Genomic DNA, 18,385 nt, shown 5'->3' on the forward strand with positions numbered 1-18,385 from the left:
TTTCAACAGTGCTTGGAAAATATAAACTAATTAGCATGTTTCTTATTTTAGATGTGAGGGCAGCAGGACATCGGGATGTTGAGAGACTTGCCCATGGCCACGCAGCAAGTCTGTGTCAGACCAAGAGTTTGGAACCAGGAGTTCCTGGCTCCTAGTTCTACTTCCAGTCGAGTAGATTTCACTAGCTCGCAGAATAGGCCCCAAACAAGGATATTGTAGGCTGTAATTAAATAATAGACACCACTTAAGAAGACAAGCTAAGGTAAGCACACTCATCCGTTGACAGAGAGAGAAATTAACTGTGTGTCACTATTAGACCCCGAGGGCAGTGCAGTAAGACCAAGTAGAGGGACAAGGGCTTCCTAATAAGGAATGGAACAACTGTCAAGTTTTGTTTCTTTGTTTTTTCCAATCAGTCTGCACTTCAGGAACAAAATTTCTCAGGAACATTTCCACGCTTTGTTCATGTTTCACTAGTGAAGTTTGTTGTAATGAAAACCTAGGGCTCAATTTGGATGTCAATTACAAAAGAGCAATCCCATTAGTTTCATTAACCAGTGTAAATAAGAGCAAAGTCTGGCCCCTATAACATTGGGTAGCTTTACTGGGAAACCCATATACCTATTCATAGCCTGAGCTACTTTGGCTTTGTGTGCTGCCATAAGTCATGTGCTGAGGATGCTTCATGCTGTACCCAGGCACTATTCAAGTTGTTTGTTTATTTTTTGCAGATTACTCTAGTATTCTCTACGCCTTTTTGCTTGTGTCATTATCAGACAGAATAATGACAACACAGTGTTCCAAAGATGATCATTGTGGGCCTCAAATCATAGAACTGTAGAGCTGGAAGTGACCTCTAAGGTCACCTAGTCCATCCCCCTAAGCCAAGGCCAGACCAAGTATACCTAGATCATCCCTGACAGGTGTTTGCCTATCTCAAAATCCTCCAATAATGGGAATTCGGCAACCAATCTTAGTAACCTGTTCCAGTGATTAATTATCCTTAGGTTTGTCCTAATATCTAAACTAAATCTCTCTTGTGTGATACAAATTTAGACCACAGTTTCTTGGACTCCCTTTGACTATTGACTATTTTTCAGTTAAATAATTCCAGTAATGAAGCCACTCCAGTATGCTAGACACTGAACATCAGATAAAGTTTAGTACTTCAGAAGATGACTTAACACCTCTTAATGCTTCCTTCAGAAAATATCTGGGAACCTATATAGCCAAGATTTTTTTTCTTGCTCAATTTTTCCAGTATGTTTGTTTCCACTGAGCTAGCACCGATGTCCATTTTTATTGCAATTTCAGCCATTGCAGCCTGTCTGTTTTCTAATAGCAAATATTTAACTACAGCAGATATTTTAAGTTTCAACAAAACTGTCCTAGGCAGGATCCTTTTGCTCCTGGGCTCCCAAAAATGTTATTATGTAGCTGTCTCCTATTTGGACAATATTATGGTATTTAACATCTGACCCTTAAATCTGCAAGCAAAAGCAATAATGATAAGGACGGGTTTTTTTAGCTTGATTTCCACTGTGAGAGATAGCACTTCTTGCATTTGGAGTCATTTTCTATTCCATTCTAATAAAAGAATAGGCTTATTCTTAAACAAATACTCAGATGAGTTCTGACACATTTTACCCTGAGCTGACCTAGCAGTTCATCTAATTAGCCATCTAATAAAATGCTCCACAGCAAATATACTGTGGTACAGCATCTTTTTCTAGCCCTTTTCTGTAAAATCTTTCTGAAAACAATATAATATAGGCAAGAAAAAAGCCTTTTTATTATTAGCTTTTTGTTGCAATCATTCCACCATTATGCATGTTACAGTTAAGAACATAAGAATGGGTCAGACCAATGGTCCATCTTGCCCAGTATCCTGTCTTCCGACATTGACCAGTGCATGATGCTTCAGAGACAGTGAACAGAACAGGGCAATTTATGGAGTGATCCATACCCAGTCTTCTGTCCCTTCTTAGATCTCTCAGTGTACCCTCTCAGATGTAAGGCTTTGTGCGTCTATAGGCAATCCAGAAGGCAAACCAAATTCAAGTCACAAGCCTTCTGAAAGGTGATAAGATAGGCATCAATACCTCTCTCCTTCAACTAGGACAACCAATTAGTATCTATACTTTCTGCTTACTGAGTCACCAGGTCCCTAGCTCCTTAGTTATGTGAGGTCCAGTTCATGCTGACGCTTCCATTCTCACTCTGCCTCCCTGTGCCAGAGGTGCTGGACTCGGTCTTCTCTCTCTTGATTCCAGTCTGAGAATTTCTCTCTCTCCAGGTGTAAATTTTCTCTGTCCTCCAGATGCAGCCTCCTCCACTCCATGTTCTGCTGATTTGATGAGATGAGTCTGGATAGGGCCCAGTTGCTCTTCCAGTCATTGCATACATTCCTATAATCCTCCACACCTATGTGAATTTCTTATTTTCGAACTGTCCCAGTTTTGCTTGTCCATTCTGATCTCTGTCTCTTGGGGCACCTGCATGCCCTATGGGATAACTGGGACTCTCCTCTATGTACTCGTCTGAGGCCGATACTCAGTTCTAATTTATAACGCCAAGGCAGAAGCTCAGATCACTCAAGTTTTTTTTACAGTTTAGCTCTTTGTACAACTCTACTCGCTGATCCTTCTTGGACCTGTTCCTAATTCTTCTTTTTTTCCTGTCTGTTTTTTTCTACTTTCATCCTCAAAAGAATACAAGGCCCTCTTTTATCTCTTCCTACTTCTTCAAGACTTATTTTTCTGGCTGTTGCCACTTATTGGAAATTCACCCCATCTCAAAAACATCCTACATGCTGCCATAAATATATTATAATTAGAACTGGGTGCCTAAGTGTTTTTTTTTTTCAGTTGGGGCTGCAAAATAAAAAAAAAATTAGAAAAAAAATATTTGATTTAGTTCTGAAAATGAGTCTGATGCCTAAGTGCTTTGCAGGATTAGGACCTACGGGAGTTGTGTAATATGACCTACCAGCAGACAGAGATAGGAAATTTTCATACGCACATCACTTCCATCTAAGCAACCCATTCTTCTTCTCTCAGCAGGGAGAAACAGTTTTGGCCATTAATTGAGGAATTTAGCTCTATTTTTCTTTGAAGTTTCTTTCCCTCTTTTTTTTCTCTGTCTTAAGATTTTGCAGCATTTTAGCTTTTTTCTAGAAATGGAGTAATTCTCTTACTTCTCTTTGAACTAATATAAGTGGTCACTTGGTTGTTTTTAATTCTTTTTATCCTTTTGTAGGAAAAAAAATCATTCTAGCATGCTGACTTTCTTTTAGCAGGAAATGTTCACAAATGACACTCAAAACTGAAATAAATATTATCCATTATCTTCAATTGACTTTGAATTGGGTCCATAGTAGTTTTCTGAGGTGGAAGCTGACATGTTTCATGATCCCAATTGCTAAAGTAAAAATAAACAAAAAGAGAACATATTACACCTTGAAACCATCTCAGGATATGCCAGAGAGCTTAATATCTTGACTTTTATTCAATGAAGTATGAGATTTGTCAATGACAGAGCATGACGTATAGCGACAGAAGGTACAGTGACAATGCTAATGATGTTCCTCTTGCACAATCTGAGAATGAGATGTCTGCATCCCTTATTTACCCATGATTATCATTTGGTCAATAAAAGTGCCTCCCTTCGGCAGGGGAAAACAAGGAAGTATTTTTGTTAAGAGTTTGCTATAAGATAAGTTGAAGGGTAAACATGACATTGAGTCCCATTCAGTAATGTCAATGCTCTGAAGCACTATTGTTGTGTGAAGGGGTTCTTGTTCACTACATTTTATTTGAAACTATGTTAGAGGTTCAAGATAGGGTGCTAGAGACAATTAATGGTTGTCCACACTTCTGCACAAAACACATCCACCATTTATCTTTTAAAATAGTGGCTGTTCTACATTTGCTATACAGTCTTGCATCTGTATTTCCATCTTCATTGAAAATCTGTTTTGAATCAACATGGGAAGGTGGAAAATGTAAATACTGCAAAATACCATAATTGTATGTGTTCCATCAGGCCAAAGTATTACCTCAAAAACCAGTGCACAAGGGTATTCTCACAAGGTGGCATTGGTCCTTTAAGAGGGAAGAAGCCAGTGCAACTGTGACTGATCAACTTACTTTCAGGTGGGCTTAGGAGAAGACACATGGGTCTCAGAGAGAAGGAGAGTCGGTGAATCAATCAATCAATCAAGAAAGAGGTAGAGTGTAGATGTGGGGCTCTCACTGCCTGAGGGAGGACTCTGGCACAAGAAGAAGGCCCAGGACAGTGGCCCTATGGACACTGTCCTATATGAGGGGCAGGAAGCTGGGAAAAGCACAGGAGAGCTGTGAGACACTTGTTAAGCCAAGGATGAGTGGATATTGTTTGTGTTATTGTTTCTTTTGAGCTTTTGAATTCTAGTAGGAGACTCTAGGAGCAAGCCCAAGAGCCCTATAGTCTGAAGGAATCTTGAGACAGAGGAAGAATCTAGAGTCAAAGAAAGCAGCAAAGCCAGAACCTTTTGAGTGATGGTATTGACCGTTATTTTGTGATATGAGGTCTGTATTAATAAATTAATCCATCACATATTCCAGTCTGTGTTGGAGAACTGTTCCTGAGGAGCTCTGAGAAGGAGAAACAGAGGGTGGGGGGCACATACAGGGCCACCTCATGCCAGGAATTGTGCTCTAGGACGGTGACCCTATGCAGGTATCTTCCTATACTGTAAGGTTTGATTGTTGGGAGTTAAGTACTTTTGCCTACAGAGTTAGGTGGAAACAAATTTCCACAGTGCTTCAGGAGGTCTAACTAGCCAGAGGCCTCCAGCAAAGTAAGTTCTTGTCTATGCCACTGCCTTTTAATCTTCCTCCTCCCTCCCCCACCACCCCACATTCTCTTTTCCCACTCCCACAAGCACTTCCCTCTCCCAAATACCCCCTTCCCAAATCTCATCTCCCTACCCCACTTCTCCTCTTTCCATTTCTTCACAAGCCCCTAATTTTCACCACTCCTTTACTCTCTGAAAGCCCCAAGCGATCACTACCCAAAGTTACTCAGCTCTCCTCCCTGGGGAGATCCCCTTCTAATGTTCCATCTTCATCCTTCTTCCTTCTGCCTCTCCTAGACACCCTCTCCCACAAGTTCCCCCCAAGGCTCTATCACCTGAGTGTCCCTGGTTATGTTAGTTCTACCTAAGACCCCTTCTGTGCCAGCCCCTGCCCTTTTCATCTCTCCTTCCCAATAGCCTCTGTTTCTACACCTGTCCCTTCAGATCAAACATCTACTTTTTCCAGATGGCCACATAAAAATCAAGGCATTGTAGCAGGTGTTCCAGAAGGTGAGGGAGGCCAACAGTTGCTCTGGTGCAGAGCTGCAGGCGTCTACAAGGAGCTACATGCCATCCTCAGTGGCAACCCCACTTCTACCACCAAGAGCCATAGTGGATACTTCGGGGTGTGAGGGGGAGGAGGGAGGCTGGAGTCACAGGTTACTGGAATGAACCTGAGAATGAGGGGCAGGCGACAGGGAGATCCAGTGGTGTGATAAGCCAGGACTTCTTTTGGACTCCTGAGCAGTCTGACCACTCCCAGGAGTACAGCTCTGCCAAGCCTGATACAGCAGAGGGAACTTCTGGTAACGCTCAGCTTGATCAATACTGCTCATGTTCTACTTTTTTAATCAGGCTAGAAGAGTTAGGGAAATAACTAATACAGGTACAGTTGCCCTCTGCTTCTCATTCCCTTGTACATCTCGGCAGAGGGGGCCCTGCAGAATAGTTTGATTATGCACAGTGGAATATCCCATGAATCCTCCATAGATATCTAGAGAACTTTCCTGGAGGTAATCTGCAAGCCTCGGCTGAAGGTTTCTTGGAAGGGCTGCCTTGTTTCTTCCCTGCAGTAGGACACTTTGCCTTGCCACTCAGCAATTACTTCAGCCAGCACCATTGCAGCACCCAGGCTAGCAGCATATGGACCCAGTCTGCAGCCAGATGCATGTAGAAGCTGCTGTCCTGCAGCCTCGGTTCCACTCAGAAGTGAGATATCAGCTACAATCACTATGGGTGACCTGTGTAAAATGGTGCCAGTATTCAGCACAATACCCTTATGCAGGGCTGGCTTTAGCAACTGCAGGGCCCAATTCGTGGAGCTTGTACTTGCCGGGAGGCACTTCGAGTCTTTGGCCGCACTTCGGATTGCCATGCTCCAGCTGGGGGAGTGGGGCTGAGGCCTTGCCGTGCTCTGGTCCAGGGAGAGGGGCCGCGTGTTTAAGGTTGTCTGTCCGCTCTCCAACTGGAGCAAGGGGACAGCGAGGCTTCCCATGCTCCGGACGGGGGAGCGGGACTGTGGGACTTGCCAGGCTCCACTGGGGAAGCAGGTTGCAGGGTTGCTGGGCTCCAGCTGGGGTAGCAGGGCCACGGGAATTTTTGTGCTCCGGCTGAGGTAGCGGGGCCACGGGCTTGCAGCACTCCACTTGGTGCTCTGGCCGGGGGAGCGGGGCCATGGGCTTGCCGCAGTCTGTCTGGGCATGGGGCCCTCTTAGGTGCGGGGCCCAACTCGGGGTAATCGGCATAAAGTCGGCCCTGCCCTTATGCACTTGTACTGATACCCCAGTGCTACCCCTCCACATTATCCCAACTCATTTCCTTCCCATTGGGCCATATACACCATAGCTGAGGCTGCCACCATGCTCTATGACTCCCAAGGCAAGTGAGAAAGTTGTGCTTGTACCTTGTTTGAATCAAGGGATGTAAGTGCAATTACAATAGTAGCTCTGTCCATTGTTTCTTTAGCAGTTGCAGATGCAGCCTTGAGGGTTTCTTCAAGCACATCAGCAGAGTGGCTCAGCCAGATAAGAAGGAGAAATAAGAGGACTAAGGAAGATGTGTTCCAAGAGGTCCTGCAAGCCTCTGATGCTTCAGATTGTGAGTAGAGGGCAGAAATCAATCGGAAATACTGGCAGCAAGAGGTGACAGTGCCGCTGAGGGAGCAAACAGACATGCTGCAGTCTCTGATGGAACTTCAGGATGAGCACATCTGTGCTCACCTCCCCCTGCAGCCCATAGAAGACTGCATTCCAGGACCCAACTATACTCTCCAGCAGCACCCAAGGCACAGCAGCCCAAGGGAGAGCTCTACAACCATTGCTCGTCATCACATACCTGCATAATGATGCAATCCCACCAGTCAGTTCTTGTTTCTCGAACCCAGAGCCGATGGTCCACCATGTGCAGATGTTCCGTGAATGCCAACAGTAATCTTGAATTGTTTCTTTCCATGGCACACAGCAAGGAAGACACCAAGTCATCGTCATCAGAGTCACAGCTCAGGAAATACTGCAGGATCAGGCATGTGGTGTTAATAGCATTCAGCACATTAACAGAGAACACTTCAGGATCCATGTTTTCTGACAAAGGTGGCAAGCACACAGGCTACAGAGGCTGTTGAAAAGTGGCGCAAAAAATACTAGGATGCCTATAGAATGATGAGATGGAGAAAGCTGCATCATGGCACCCTGAACTTGTCCCTATAAGGCATTGCAAATCATTTCCAAAACACTGTGCAGTAGAGGATGGCAAGTTGCACAATGGGATAGCTACCCACAGAGCACTGCTCTCTGTATCAATGTAAGAGCTACTAGAATGGATCTGCTCAACCAACACAAGGAGCATAGTGATGAAACAGTGATTTAATTATGTACGTCAGCATAAAGTAAGTCGACTTAACTTTGTAGTGCAGACAAGCCCTGAAAGTTGATCAAAGTTTGCAGGAGTTTTGGTTGAGTAGCTTTAAAGTTATTATACATGTTTCTATTTGCAATAGGGGAGAGAGATTTTTTAACAAATGCATCTTAAGTGGAACTTAAATGCCAACAGAAAGCAAAGAAGCTAGAAAACTTGTTTGCATGGGACTTCAATCTACATATTCCTTAAATTAATAGGTGATAAGGTGATCCAAACATTTCCATGTAATGGCATTATGCTTAAATACAACTCCCATGTACACCAACTGTAAAGGAAACACAATACGAATTATTCTGTATAGTCATGCGCACACAACCCCACTACATTTACAAGAGTGCTAGACACACTGCAGCTTTCATTCAAATCAAAGGGTGCTTAGCAGTTTTGAAAATCTGGCTACTTTATTTAGATTCCGGAGCCTAACTTTTGGCTTCTGTTTGTGACAATTTTAGTGTAATTTTAAAAATATATTATTAATTTATTTATTAAAAGTATCTATAGAAAAAATAGCCAAAAATCAGTATGGAGATTCTTAGGTGATTAATACGTGGAATGGTGCAAAAAGCCAGTAAAGATAGCTATAAAGCACGCTCCATGCTTAACAAGAAGCCACAGACAAGCTTTGAGTGCAAATCCTCTAATCCTATCGATCCTGCTTATGAAAAGAAGTGAAGCTCTTCAGTGACACAGAAGGGTGGCAATATACTGTAAGCGCACACAGCAGGCAATGTAGGCTTCAGGAAACTTAATCACTTAACCTTCTTCGTTACTCAAAAAATCACTCCTGTCAATACTCCAGCCACATCCTCACTGACTGCAGCTGTTTAAGATGCCGTCAATCTTCCCATATGATTTTGTGAACTGAATATATTCCAAGCCATTTAAAGGTGTTATTATCTCTGCTGATAACATCACCTCATTCATGAGTCTCAGAAATAGGAAAACAAAACTCATTTCAGTCCTTTGTTCTGGCAGTTTCTCAATCTCTCAACATAAAAACATGGGGTCTCAACCCAGAATCTGAGACTGAGTAAGCATTTAAATGTATTCTTATAGCCATAAACCTGTTCATAAACTGAGAATAGATTGCTATTATAATTCAAAGCAGAGGTTATTTTTTTTCTTTATAGATATGCTTACCCTTGAAAGCACGTGTTCATGAATACCTGAGATGTTTAAATAACCTGTCTGCCCAATTTTACTATAGATCATATGGCCCAGGATTGTTCACCTTGCCCAATAGAGGAGATTTTATCTCCCTAAACTGATGATTATTCATGTGTCAATGAACTAGATGAATGAATTAGATGCACAGCTCAAAACTACATAGCTCAAAATAAGCAGCATCATTTACCACTGATTTGGATTTGATAAAAAGGATGGATTTTTTTTTTAAATTTGAACTTTTGCAAGGTTTTTCTACACTAGCAAAAACTGCATTCTTGTGGGTGGGAGAAATCTCATTCAGATTTTGATTGGAGGTTGAAGCTGATGTTTGAATGGTAAATTCCACTCACTGACTCACTCAATATGCAAGTGATCAGCACTACGTTAGACTCATAAATGACAGTGTTTGGTGAGAGAGAAGGGACTCTTTTTCATGGATTATAACCATGAAATCTGGCCACTGAATAGAGGGTAGTGTGTCATTGTGTTCCTGCAGAAGGAAACATTTTGTGACTGAGACTCCTAGTTCTCTGGTTCCCTACTTGCTCCAAGAAACAGTAAACCGTCTTTCAGGAACACATTACTTTCCTCTCCATGTTGTTTCAGCTCTGCTGCTTGATGGACTGGGGGGCAGAATCTTGGCTCTGCCCATTCCATGCCTCTGCCTGCCCACTCCCAGCCAATGTGGGGGTGGTGTAGAGGTGGAAGGGAAGTAGTAGACAGGAGATACCTGTTTCCCCAACTTCACTGTGTCTGGCTATCTGGGCCACCAATACAGAGAAGTAGGGACATGCCTTATATCCCCTTACTCCTTGGGGAGGGGATATGTGGCAAGCAATACTCTTGCCAAGACACAGTAACGTATAGAACAAAATCACCAATGTTAGCTAACAATCTCTATTTATGCTGTTGCCTTCTATTTTGAGATGCAAGTATATATTTTCTCCTTATTTTATATTGAAAATAAATTGGAATAAATCTAAAATGCAAAAAAAAAAAAAATCCATCTGCTGCAGTGGAAGGATACAGCATGTATACCAGTGGTCCTTCTGCAGGATGACAGAAATGGCCAATCAACTCAACAGATCACTCCAACCAAGTTGCTGCCTTTAGAGGAGAGGTGTGTTTGGAAAACCAGGCATCAGCGACACAACTATTGACCAGGCTGTCCAAGAAAAGGAGAGTGCTCCAAGGGAAATGTCTAAGCCCTCTCCTCTGGTACCCTGCAGTCCTTTGAGGAAGGGAGTCACCAGTGTCCTCTGCTTGAAGTCCTTAATTGAAGCAGAGTCTGGTGGCACAAATATAAAATACTTCTTAGGTGGACTTAGGAGGAGCTACAGCAGTTGACATCAGAGAGATTAAGCCCCAGTGCTGACTCAACCAGTAGCATTAGAAGTACCAGTGAGACAGCCTGAGAGAGCCAATACACAAAGTCATAAGGGAACAGAAGTGCTTTTGCAGCAGTAGTAAGTGATTAGATGGTTGCTGGTGATGCAATCACTCTGTTTCTTTCCTTTCTTCTTTATGGAGTTTGTGTGCATGCATAAAGGATGCAGAAACATAATACAAATATTATGCATATGTTCAGAGTGCCTTTTATGTAAGCATTTTTGAATGCTTTACAAAAATAAATTTTACCAAGTCTCACAACAGCACTTAGAGAGGGTGAGGCTTATATACAAGGACCATTTCACTCACCACTGAAATGCAGCCTCCACTAGAATGGAAGGCAGCAGCTATTAAACTACAGGATAGAAAGTAAATATCTAAAAGAAATGTCAGGCAATTACTAGGGCTGATGAAAAAACTCACAACAAATAATTCAATAGGCAAATGTTCACCTCTTTTTCAGGGCCCCATATTCTTAAATTCCTTTGTTCATAATTGTCCATGAATTTCTTCAGTGGGAATTACAAATTATATTTGAAGATATAGTTTAATTTGAAATTGCCTTTTGGGGAATATTAAACATTAACATTTGCTTCTCATGAGCATCCATGCTAGTAAATTCTGAGTTCTCAAATATGCATAGAAACCAACTCAAAGAGGTCATAAATATGGTCAAATTGAAAGTCACTTTGAAGTTCAAATGAAAATTTCCAGCCTCTTTTGAATTAGTAGAAGTTAGGGAGGGCCAAGAAAACAAGCCATAAGGGCTGGGGGAAAAATGGGGGAAAAACAAGCCATAAGGGCTGGGGGAAAATCTCTCTCTGGCTCCATAGAAATTAGACAAAAAGATAAAACAGACCCAAGATTTATTAGCTTTTCTGCAGAGCTTCCACATGGTCCCAAGGAGCTGCTCTAACCACATGGGAGCCCCTGGCAGTGTAGCTCTAGTGAACCTGTAGTAGAATTCCAGCAATCGTGCATGTTCAGTAGCTTTATGCTTGTATACTTCAGATGTGACTCATCAGCATGAGCATTTCAAAATTCTTTATTAATTGCAAAATATCCTTTATGTTAAACAAGACAGCCATGCCAGGTTGGAGAAGTGCAATGACCCGAAGAAAAACAAAGTGGAAAAACAACCCACCACCATGAAACTGAAGATGTTATTTCTTTTATTTGCTTAACTCTTGTTAAAAAAAAAATCACTCCCTTGCTGAGTCTTTCTATGCTAAATGTCATCCCTGAGCGCATCTTTCCCAGAGAGTTATAGACACCTGGAAAATTGAGTTTATAATGGAAATGCTGATAGCTGGTTAGCAGTGTTACTTGACACTGCAATAATATAGTAGTCTCCAACTACTCTAATTCTGATGAACAAGTTACTGTAATGTAACTCCCAATCTATAGTAGGCAACAATTTTTTCTTGTTTATGGCCCTCATTGTGGGAAGAAAAGGGCAAATCTCATTACAGAAGGCTGGCAGAAGGAAGTTCTATGTAACTATGCTTCTGTTTCACCATTGCTCGAATGTGGGGCTGAAAGAGCTAATGTGCTAACCTGGAATGAACAACATTATCAACACCCCTTAGCAAACGCATTCAGAGATGAGGCACAAAGTTCCAGCTCTAAATCTAATCAATAGTGCCTTCCATCTTAAGATTTTCTGTGTAAGGGGAATATCATACCATGCCAGAACTACAACCACCTCTGATGGAACACAGAGGCCATCTGCACCTGTAATATCAATACTCTTTATATGCAGAGGCAAAAAAAGAAGGAAGTGAAGAATAATTTCTCAGTTGAAACTGAAAACTTTACACAGAGTTTATTTCTAAATTTAATAAGTGGAAAGTAGACAGCTTTAGATTGAATGCTCTCCAGAGTCATGTACCTTCCACATGTGCAGCAAAGAATTCATAAGCTTATTGTAGTGAGATAAGTGGATGTTTGTTATTATGAGAAAACGGAATTCTAAGTTTTCATTCTATTATTCTTGTTCTAGAATGGCACTGGAGTCACACAATGTCTCTCTTCGCTTCTAACTGTGGGGTTGCACTTGCTACAGTGTGTGCTACTAGAAAGAAAGGGAAAACAAATGAAAGTATGCTTGAATTATTTTATAAAAAGCAAAATAAAAATACATCTTTTCATGAGCTTTTCTAAAATATCTAAATACCTTTTCCTCACAACCTATATTCTGCAGTATTCAATTATAGCCTTTTGGTTTTTAATAAGTGTTTAAGTTCAGAAACAGTGTGTGTGTTTATGAGAGAGGTTATATATCAACTACATCATTTCAAGAATTGCTATTAATCACAGTAAACAGAGGTAGATAAATATGGGCAGCTTTTAGCAAATGGGCAGCTTAGACCACTGCTGAAGATTTTTAAAAAAAAAAGATAAAAACTTTTGGAATGGAATAATAAATAGCATCAGACGCTGGGCAAAAGCTACATTCAAACTGTACTGATTTGATGATTTTTGCTTTGTTTGACCCTGCAGATTACTCAAAGCCCTTCCTGAAACCCCAAGGGTCCTTCACTCCCAACATATTTCCCTTTTATTTCACATACCATGTCTACCTTATGTGGAGTTGACCTTACTTTCAGCAGAGTACACATTTCCCAGAAGATCCCAGCAATGTCAATCCACAGTCAGAGAGACATTAATAAAAGGAGGTGTAGAGTGCTGTCCTTCCATAATAACTCACTGCACACTCCGCCCCAAACCTCCATTTCCATGGCATCAGGCTTGAATCCTAAATGAGGATCCCTTGCCTGATAGCACATTATGTAAATACTAGACCTCTGCTCTGGTCCAATCAAACACCGTTAGTAATTGTCAGTAAATATCCCAACATTTATACCTAACAGAGAGTGTATTAACACCAGTACAATGCAAACTGAATGACAGGATTATAAATGTAATATCAACCAGTCATCATTTGCCCTCAATTTGCCCCCCCGCAACTTGCACTCCACCTACATGAGTAAATGGCCTTTGCATGTGAAAATTATATTGTTTGCGTTTATGAGTGACAATACTCAACAATCACATTCACAAATGGTTTTTTATGCACAAACAGGCTATATTTTGAAAATGTTTTCTACAGCCACATTAAAGCAGTAAAAAGTGCCAGACTGATAGGGCACTGTTAGTTTCCAGAACTATCTACAACTGTGATCATTTGGGGGCACGCTTGAGGAACACTGATATTTATTGCTAGTGCAGAATGTGGCTGCCTATTTGGAGTTAGTAACTAAAAGGGAAATAAAAATAACAGTTCTCCTGGAACTGCAGTACCTGGCTATTCACTTCTGGATGTCATTCAAGGTATTGACTTTGATGTGTAATGACCTATATGTTTTACCTCCCTATACATGCCCTGTTAAGGTCAGCAGGGTACTCATGCTCACACATCTTAGATTTAATAATTGGTGAGCTCTTGTCAAGACATTCTAAATGGAGGATTCTTGACTCTAACTAACTCCCTTGGCTTGTCTAACAGAGCCTTAGTCTGCTGGTCTTCAAGTCACAGTGTAGGCTCCTTCACTTTCCCAGCAGTTTGTCAGAGAGAAGGTTTGGTGGTAGGGGAAGAATGGCTTATCTGGGAGAATGCTTCTTTCTATGCCTCCACAAGAGGCACATATGTATGTGTTTTCCATTAAGTTGCGTACACTGGCCTTGAATATGTGTATACCTACCTTTGTGGTTTGTCACAGGGATTACACTGCATATAAATAGCAAGGAGAAAATGGCTCCTGTAATTCAAGTTCTGTAACATTATTTCTGTTGATACACCTGAAGGTCCCAGTTAGTCCATGCTGGAGCATCTACAAGACCTCTTTATTCATGATTGTAAACTATGTATTTTGTGTTGCACTGCATATCAATACTTACGCTATGCCAGAATACTTGTGTTCATTATATGGTTTGGTGAGCTCTGTTTCATATGCGAGATATTAAAAATAACACTAATACTTAGCTCTTCTATAGAATTTCCCTCATTCTCGAAGCACTTTTAAAAAAAAGTCATTATCATTATCCCCCTTTTACAGACAAGGAAACTGATATGGAGAAGTGAATAACTTGCCAGGAATAGAACCCATGTCCTTTGACTCTCAGTAGCCACACTGGCCCATGCTGCTTGGAAAATGCTTGCTACACAATGTATGGGAAGATGGACAAAGGAGAAAAAAAAAGTATCAATTATATTTTACACCTACAGTATACGATAAATAAGCAAGATTTTCTTGCAGTCTGTACTAGATCCAATTACTACAATTGTCATACCTACATTTTCTTAACAACATAAGAACAGCCATATTGGGCCATACCAATGGTTTGTCTAGCCCAGTATCCTGTCTTCCAGCAGCAGCCAATGCCAGGTGACCCAGAGGGAATGAACAGAACGGGTAATCACCAAGTGATCCATGACCTGTGGCCCATTCCCAGCTTCTGGCAAACAAAGGACAGGGATACTTCGGAGCATGGTTTTGCACTCTTGCCCTTCTTTTTTGAACCTTGTTATAGTCTTGGCCTTCACAACATCCTCTGGTAAAAGAGTTCCACAGGTTGACTCTATGTTGTGTGAAGAAATACTTCCTTTTGCTTGTCTTAAACCTGCTGCCAATTAATTTCCTTTGGTGACTCCTAGTTCTTGTGTTATGAGAAGGAGTAAATAATACTTCCTTATGTACTTTCTCCAAACCCATCATGATTTTATACACTTCTATCACATCCCCCCTTAGTGGTCTCTTTTCCAAGCTAAAGAATCTCATTCTTATTAATCTCTCCTCATATGGAAGTTTTTCCATACACTTAAAAAAATTTGTTGCCCTTCTCTGTACCTTTTCCAATATATTTTTCTTTTTTTTTTGAGATGGGTTGAGCAGATCTGCACGTGATATTCAAGATGTGGGCATACCATGGATTTATATAAAGACAATATGATATTTTCTGTCTTATTTTCTATCCCTTTCTTAATGATTCCCAACATTCTGTTCGCTTTTTTAACTGCTGCTGCACACTGAGTGGATGGTTGCAGAGAACTATCCACAATGACTTCAAGATCTATTTTGTGAGTGGTAACAGCTAATTTAGACTCCATCATTTTATATGTATAATTGGGATTATGTTTTCTCATGCTCATGACTTTGCATTTATCAATATTGAATTTCATCTGCCATTTTGTTGCCCATTCAGCCAGTTTTGTGAGATCCCTTTGTAACTCTTTGCAGTCTGCTTTGGATTTAACTTTCTTGAGTAGTTTTGTATCATTTGCAAATTTTGCCACTTCGCTGTTTACCTCTTTTTCCAGATCATTATGAATATGTTGAACAGTATTGGTCCTAGTACAGACCCCGGGGGTATACCATTATTTACCTTTCTCCATTCTGAAAACTAACCATTTGTTCCTATCTTTTAATCAGCTACTGATTTTTTTTGAAGTTTCAATTAGGTACAGCACTGTTCTTTACCTCCTGCCTTCTCCTAATCTGAAACCTCATCCTGCAATCTTTTCACCCCGATTATCATCTGAGATCACTTGCATAAATAAGGAAAAAAGTTTGTACACAGCACATTGGATGTAAGATTAGGACTTTTTCCAAGGTTTGAACCTTGCGGTTATACAGGGTGATCCTGCACCATTTGATCTTAGACTTCATTAGGTATAGAATCAAACCCTTAAATACTTGTCATCCTACAACTGACTGCATTTCAATGGTATGTTAACTGATTCATATTTTCATATAGGGTCCAATCCTGCATTTGCTTTGGCAAGTATGTAACATAGTACAAAACACTTTAAGACCACATGAGTTCCACCTGTGGATGATGTTAATAGACTTTATTACACTGCTGCCCAGATTACAACCTTTTTTTTATTGGAGCATCTTTTTGTAATGAGGATGGAGTTAGTACAATGCGATGTTTAATACATGTCCAATGTAATAGGATCCTGAAGAGATCATAAAAGATCAAATACCAGTTTAAATTCCTAACAGTAGGATTATTTCCTTCCTATAGAAGGAAAAACAAAGTCATAAACAATTTACTGAAAACTTGGGCAGCAGGTCACACAAAAATATTTTTGCTTTTAAATAATGTCATGCCAAAAATATTTTAGGTGCTGTATACTTTACATTTCTTAATAAATGTTTTATGAGATTCAACCACAGATGCTATTTAAACATGTGATAAACCTGAATAATAATTTGTCTGCGACATTTATCAGCACAAAAAAAGGCTCACTAGTAAAAAAAGGTGAAAGTGAAAGCCTTGCATAAGATCTGAAAGTAAAATCTTAGATGAGGCACAGAATCCATAATAACCTTCATTAAGGTTACTACTGAAAATTGACTGGCAACCTGGGGGTCTTTCAGTGCCCTATTTTTACTACTGCTGTCCTTTTATCTTAATTTGAATGAAATCTTCATGTGCTTCTCCCACCCACACTGATAATTATAAGAAGAAAGAATGTGGCAGGTTCATACATAAACTCCTCACATGATAATTTTCTTCCTGCATTGTTCTCCCTTCTGAATTGGTTTTCTTCCGTTAAAGCAGATTTTGCCCATAACTGTCAGGCTACTTACAAAACAATTTCAGGAAAGAGTTTTTGGGTCAGTCAGCTTTGACCATCTTGGTTTTTGCTGTTTTGAGTGAGAGCTGGGTATCTGACAGGCTGACAGGATTACTGCTGTGTTTTTTTCCTGCCTTTTTAAGCTTATCTGCAGGACACACTGACTCTGAGACCCTGCACTGCTAACAGACTGACAAAACCCATCCTGTTAGTGACTGATTACTCTCACTACCAGGAGGTAGAACAGATCAATGAATGGATAGACTTGTCAGAGAATTCTTTGGGGATCTCTTTGGTATGGTATGCAGCAGGAGTAACAGCAGAAAGAAAAGCATTGTAGGGCTCTATTTCCACTTCTTTTATGTGCATGCCCAGGCTCTTATTTTCTGCTGTTGGTGGCTTTTCACCGTGGCTTGATAAGTAGATCATTCATTTTCTTGAAAGCTTATATTTAAACTGATGATATGCAGTAGTTTCATTGATACCAGCCAGGACTTTATGACATTTACCCTTAATCCTAATAAAGTTTATTACATAATTGCTTAAAAACAGTATTTCACCCTGTTGAACAGAAAGAAGTTCTTGTAAGAGTTAAATTTCAAGGTGAACTTAGCAGGGCCTGGTTAATCACAATATTTTTAATGATGCTAGGGGTCACTACAGGGAGGAAGAACCAGGAGATTTTCATTTACTTAGATGTGTTTTTATTCAGGCCCTAGGAGTCATTGTAGACTAAAGCACAGGATGGGACCTCAGGTGATCTGGATCTTTTACAGGTTCTGCCCCAGATTCCTTGCATAACCTTGGGTAAATCCCCGGTTAACTACAATGTGGCCAGCTGTCTAGATAGTAGTGTGAATCTCATGCTATTTGGTGAGAGATTGCATGCAAATCTCAGCTTTAATTTTTTAGAGTAATTTTTGAGTCCTTATGTTTGTAGGGAAAAGTTTGAAAAACATGAAGTGAGTGAGTCCTTAAGGCTCAGAAGCCAAAAAGCAAATACAGAGAACCCCAAAAGTTTTTTTTTAAACAGAAGAAAAAGAGGAAGTTACTTTCCTGTAACTAGAGGTTCAAGACGTACCGTCACTATCTGCAGTCCACTCTGGGTTACACGTGTGCAACATGTGCCCAGAGCCAGAGAATGTGAAAGTAGTGTTGGTTGGTCTATGTGTGCACTCAGGATCACTTCTTGCTTCGGTCCAAGGAGATAAAGGGCAGGGCAGACCTACTACCTTTCATCAGATAAGATCCAAAGCAGAGGGGAAAGAGGGCAATTAGTGGAATAGTTCCTCAAAATACGTGGTCCCTATCACTTTCAGTCATAGATCAGTAACCTCCTCTTCAAGTGATGGTCCCTCTTATATTCCACAGTGGGTATCTGACAAGCTGTACTTAAGTAAGAGAAAGGTGGATGAGGTAGAGGATAAGCTGAATGGAGGACAGCTGTCCCAAAGGGAATATCAGCAGAGGAGTACTGCACCAAGGCATAA

General features: G+C 40.8%; 1 protein-coding gene across 1 annotated transcript in view; it reads right to left on the reverse strand.

The window, feature by feature from the left end:
- Positions 1-3,405: 3,405 nt before the first annotated feature.
- The window catches only part of LOC127034479 (uncharacterized), a 1,011,597-nt gene continuing 996,617 nt past the window's right edge, over positions 3,406-18,385 (reverse strand). Inside the window, exons 3-4 of the mRNA XM_050923362.1 lie at positions 7,172-7,345; positions 3,406-3,420 (exon numbers count right to left, since the gene is read on the reverse strand). Of these exons, the coding sequence (XP_050779319.1) occupies positions 3,406-3,420; positions 7,172-7,345 (189 nt within the window). The remainder of the gene's footprint in view (positions 3,421-7,171; positions 7,346-18,385) is intronic.

Source organism: Gopherus flavomarginatus, chromosome 14, assembly GCF_025201925.1.
Source record: "Gopherus flavomarginatus isolate rGopFla2 chromosome 14, rGopFla2.mat.asm, whole genome shotgun sequence".
In the NCBI taxonomy this organism is placed as follows: Eukaryota; Metazoa; Chordata; order Testudines; family Testudinidae; genus Gopherus; species Gopherus flavomarginatus.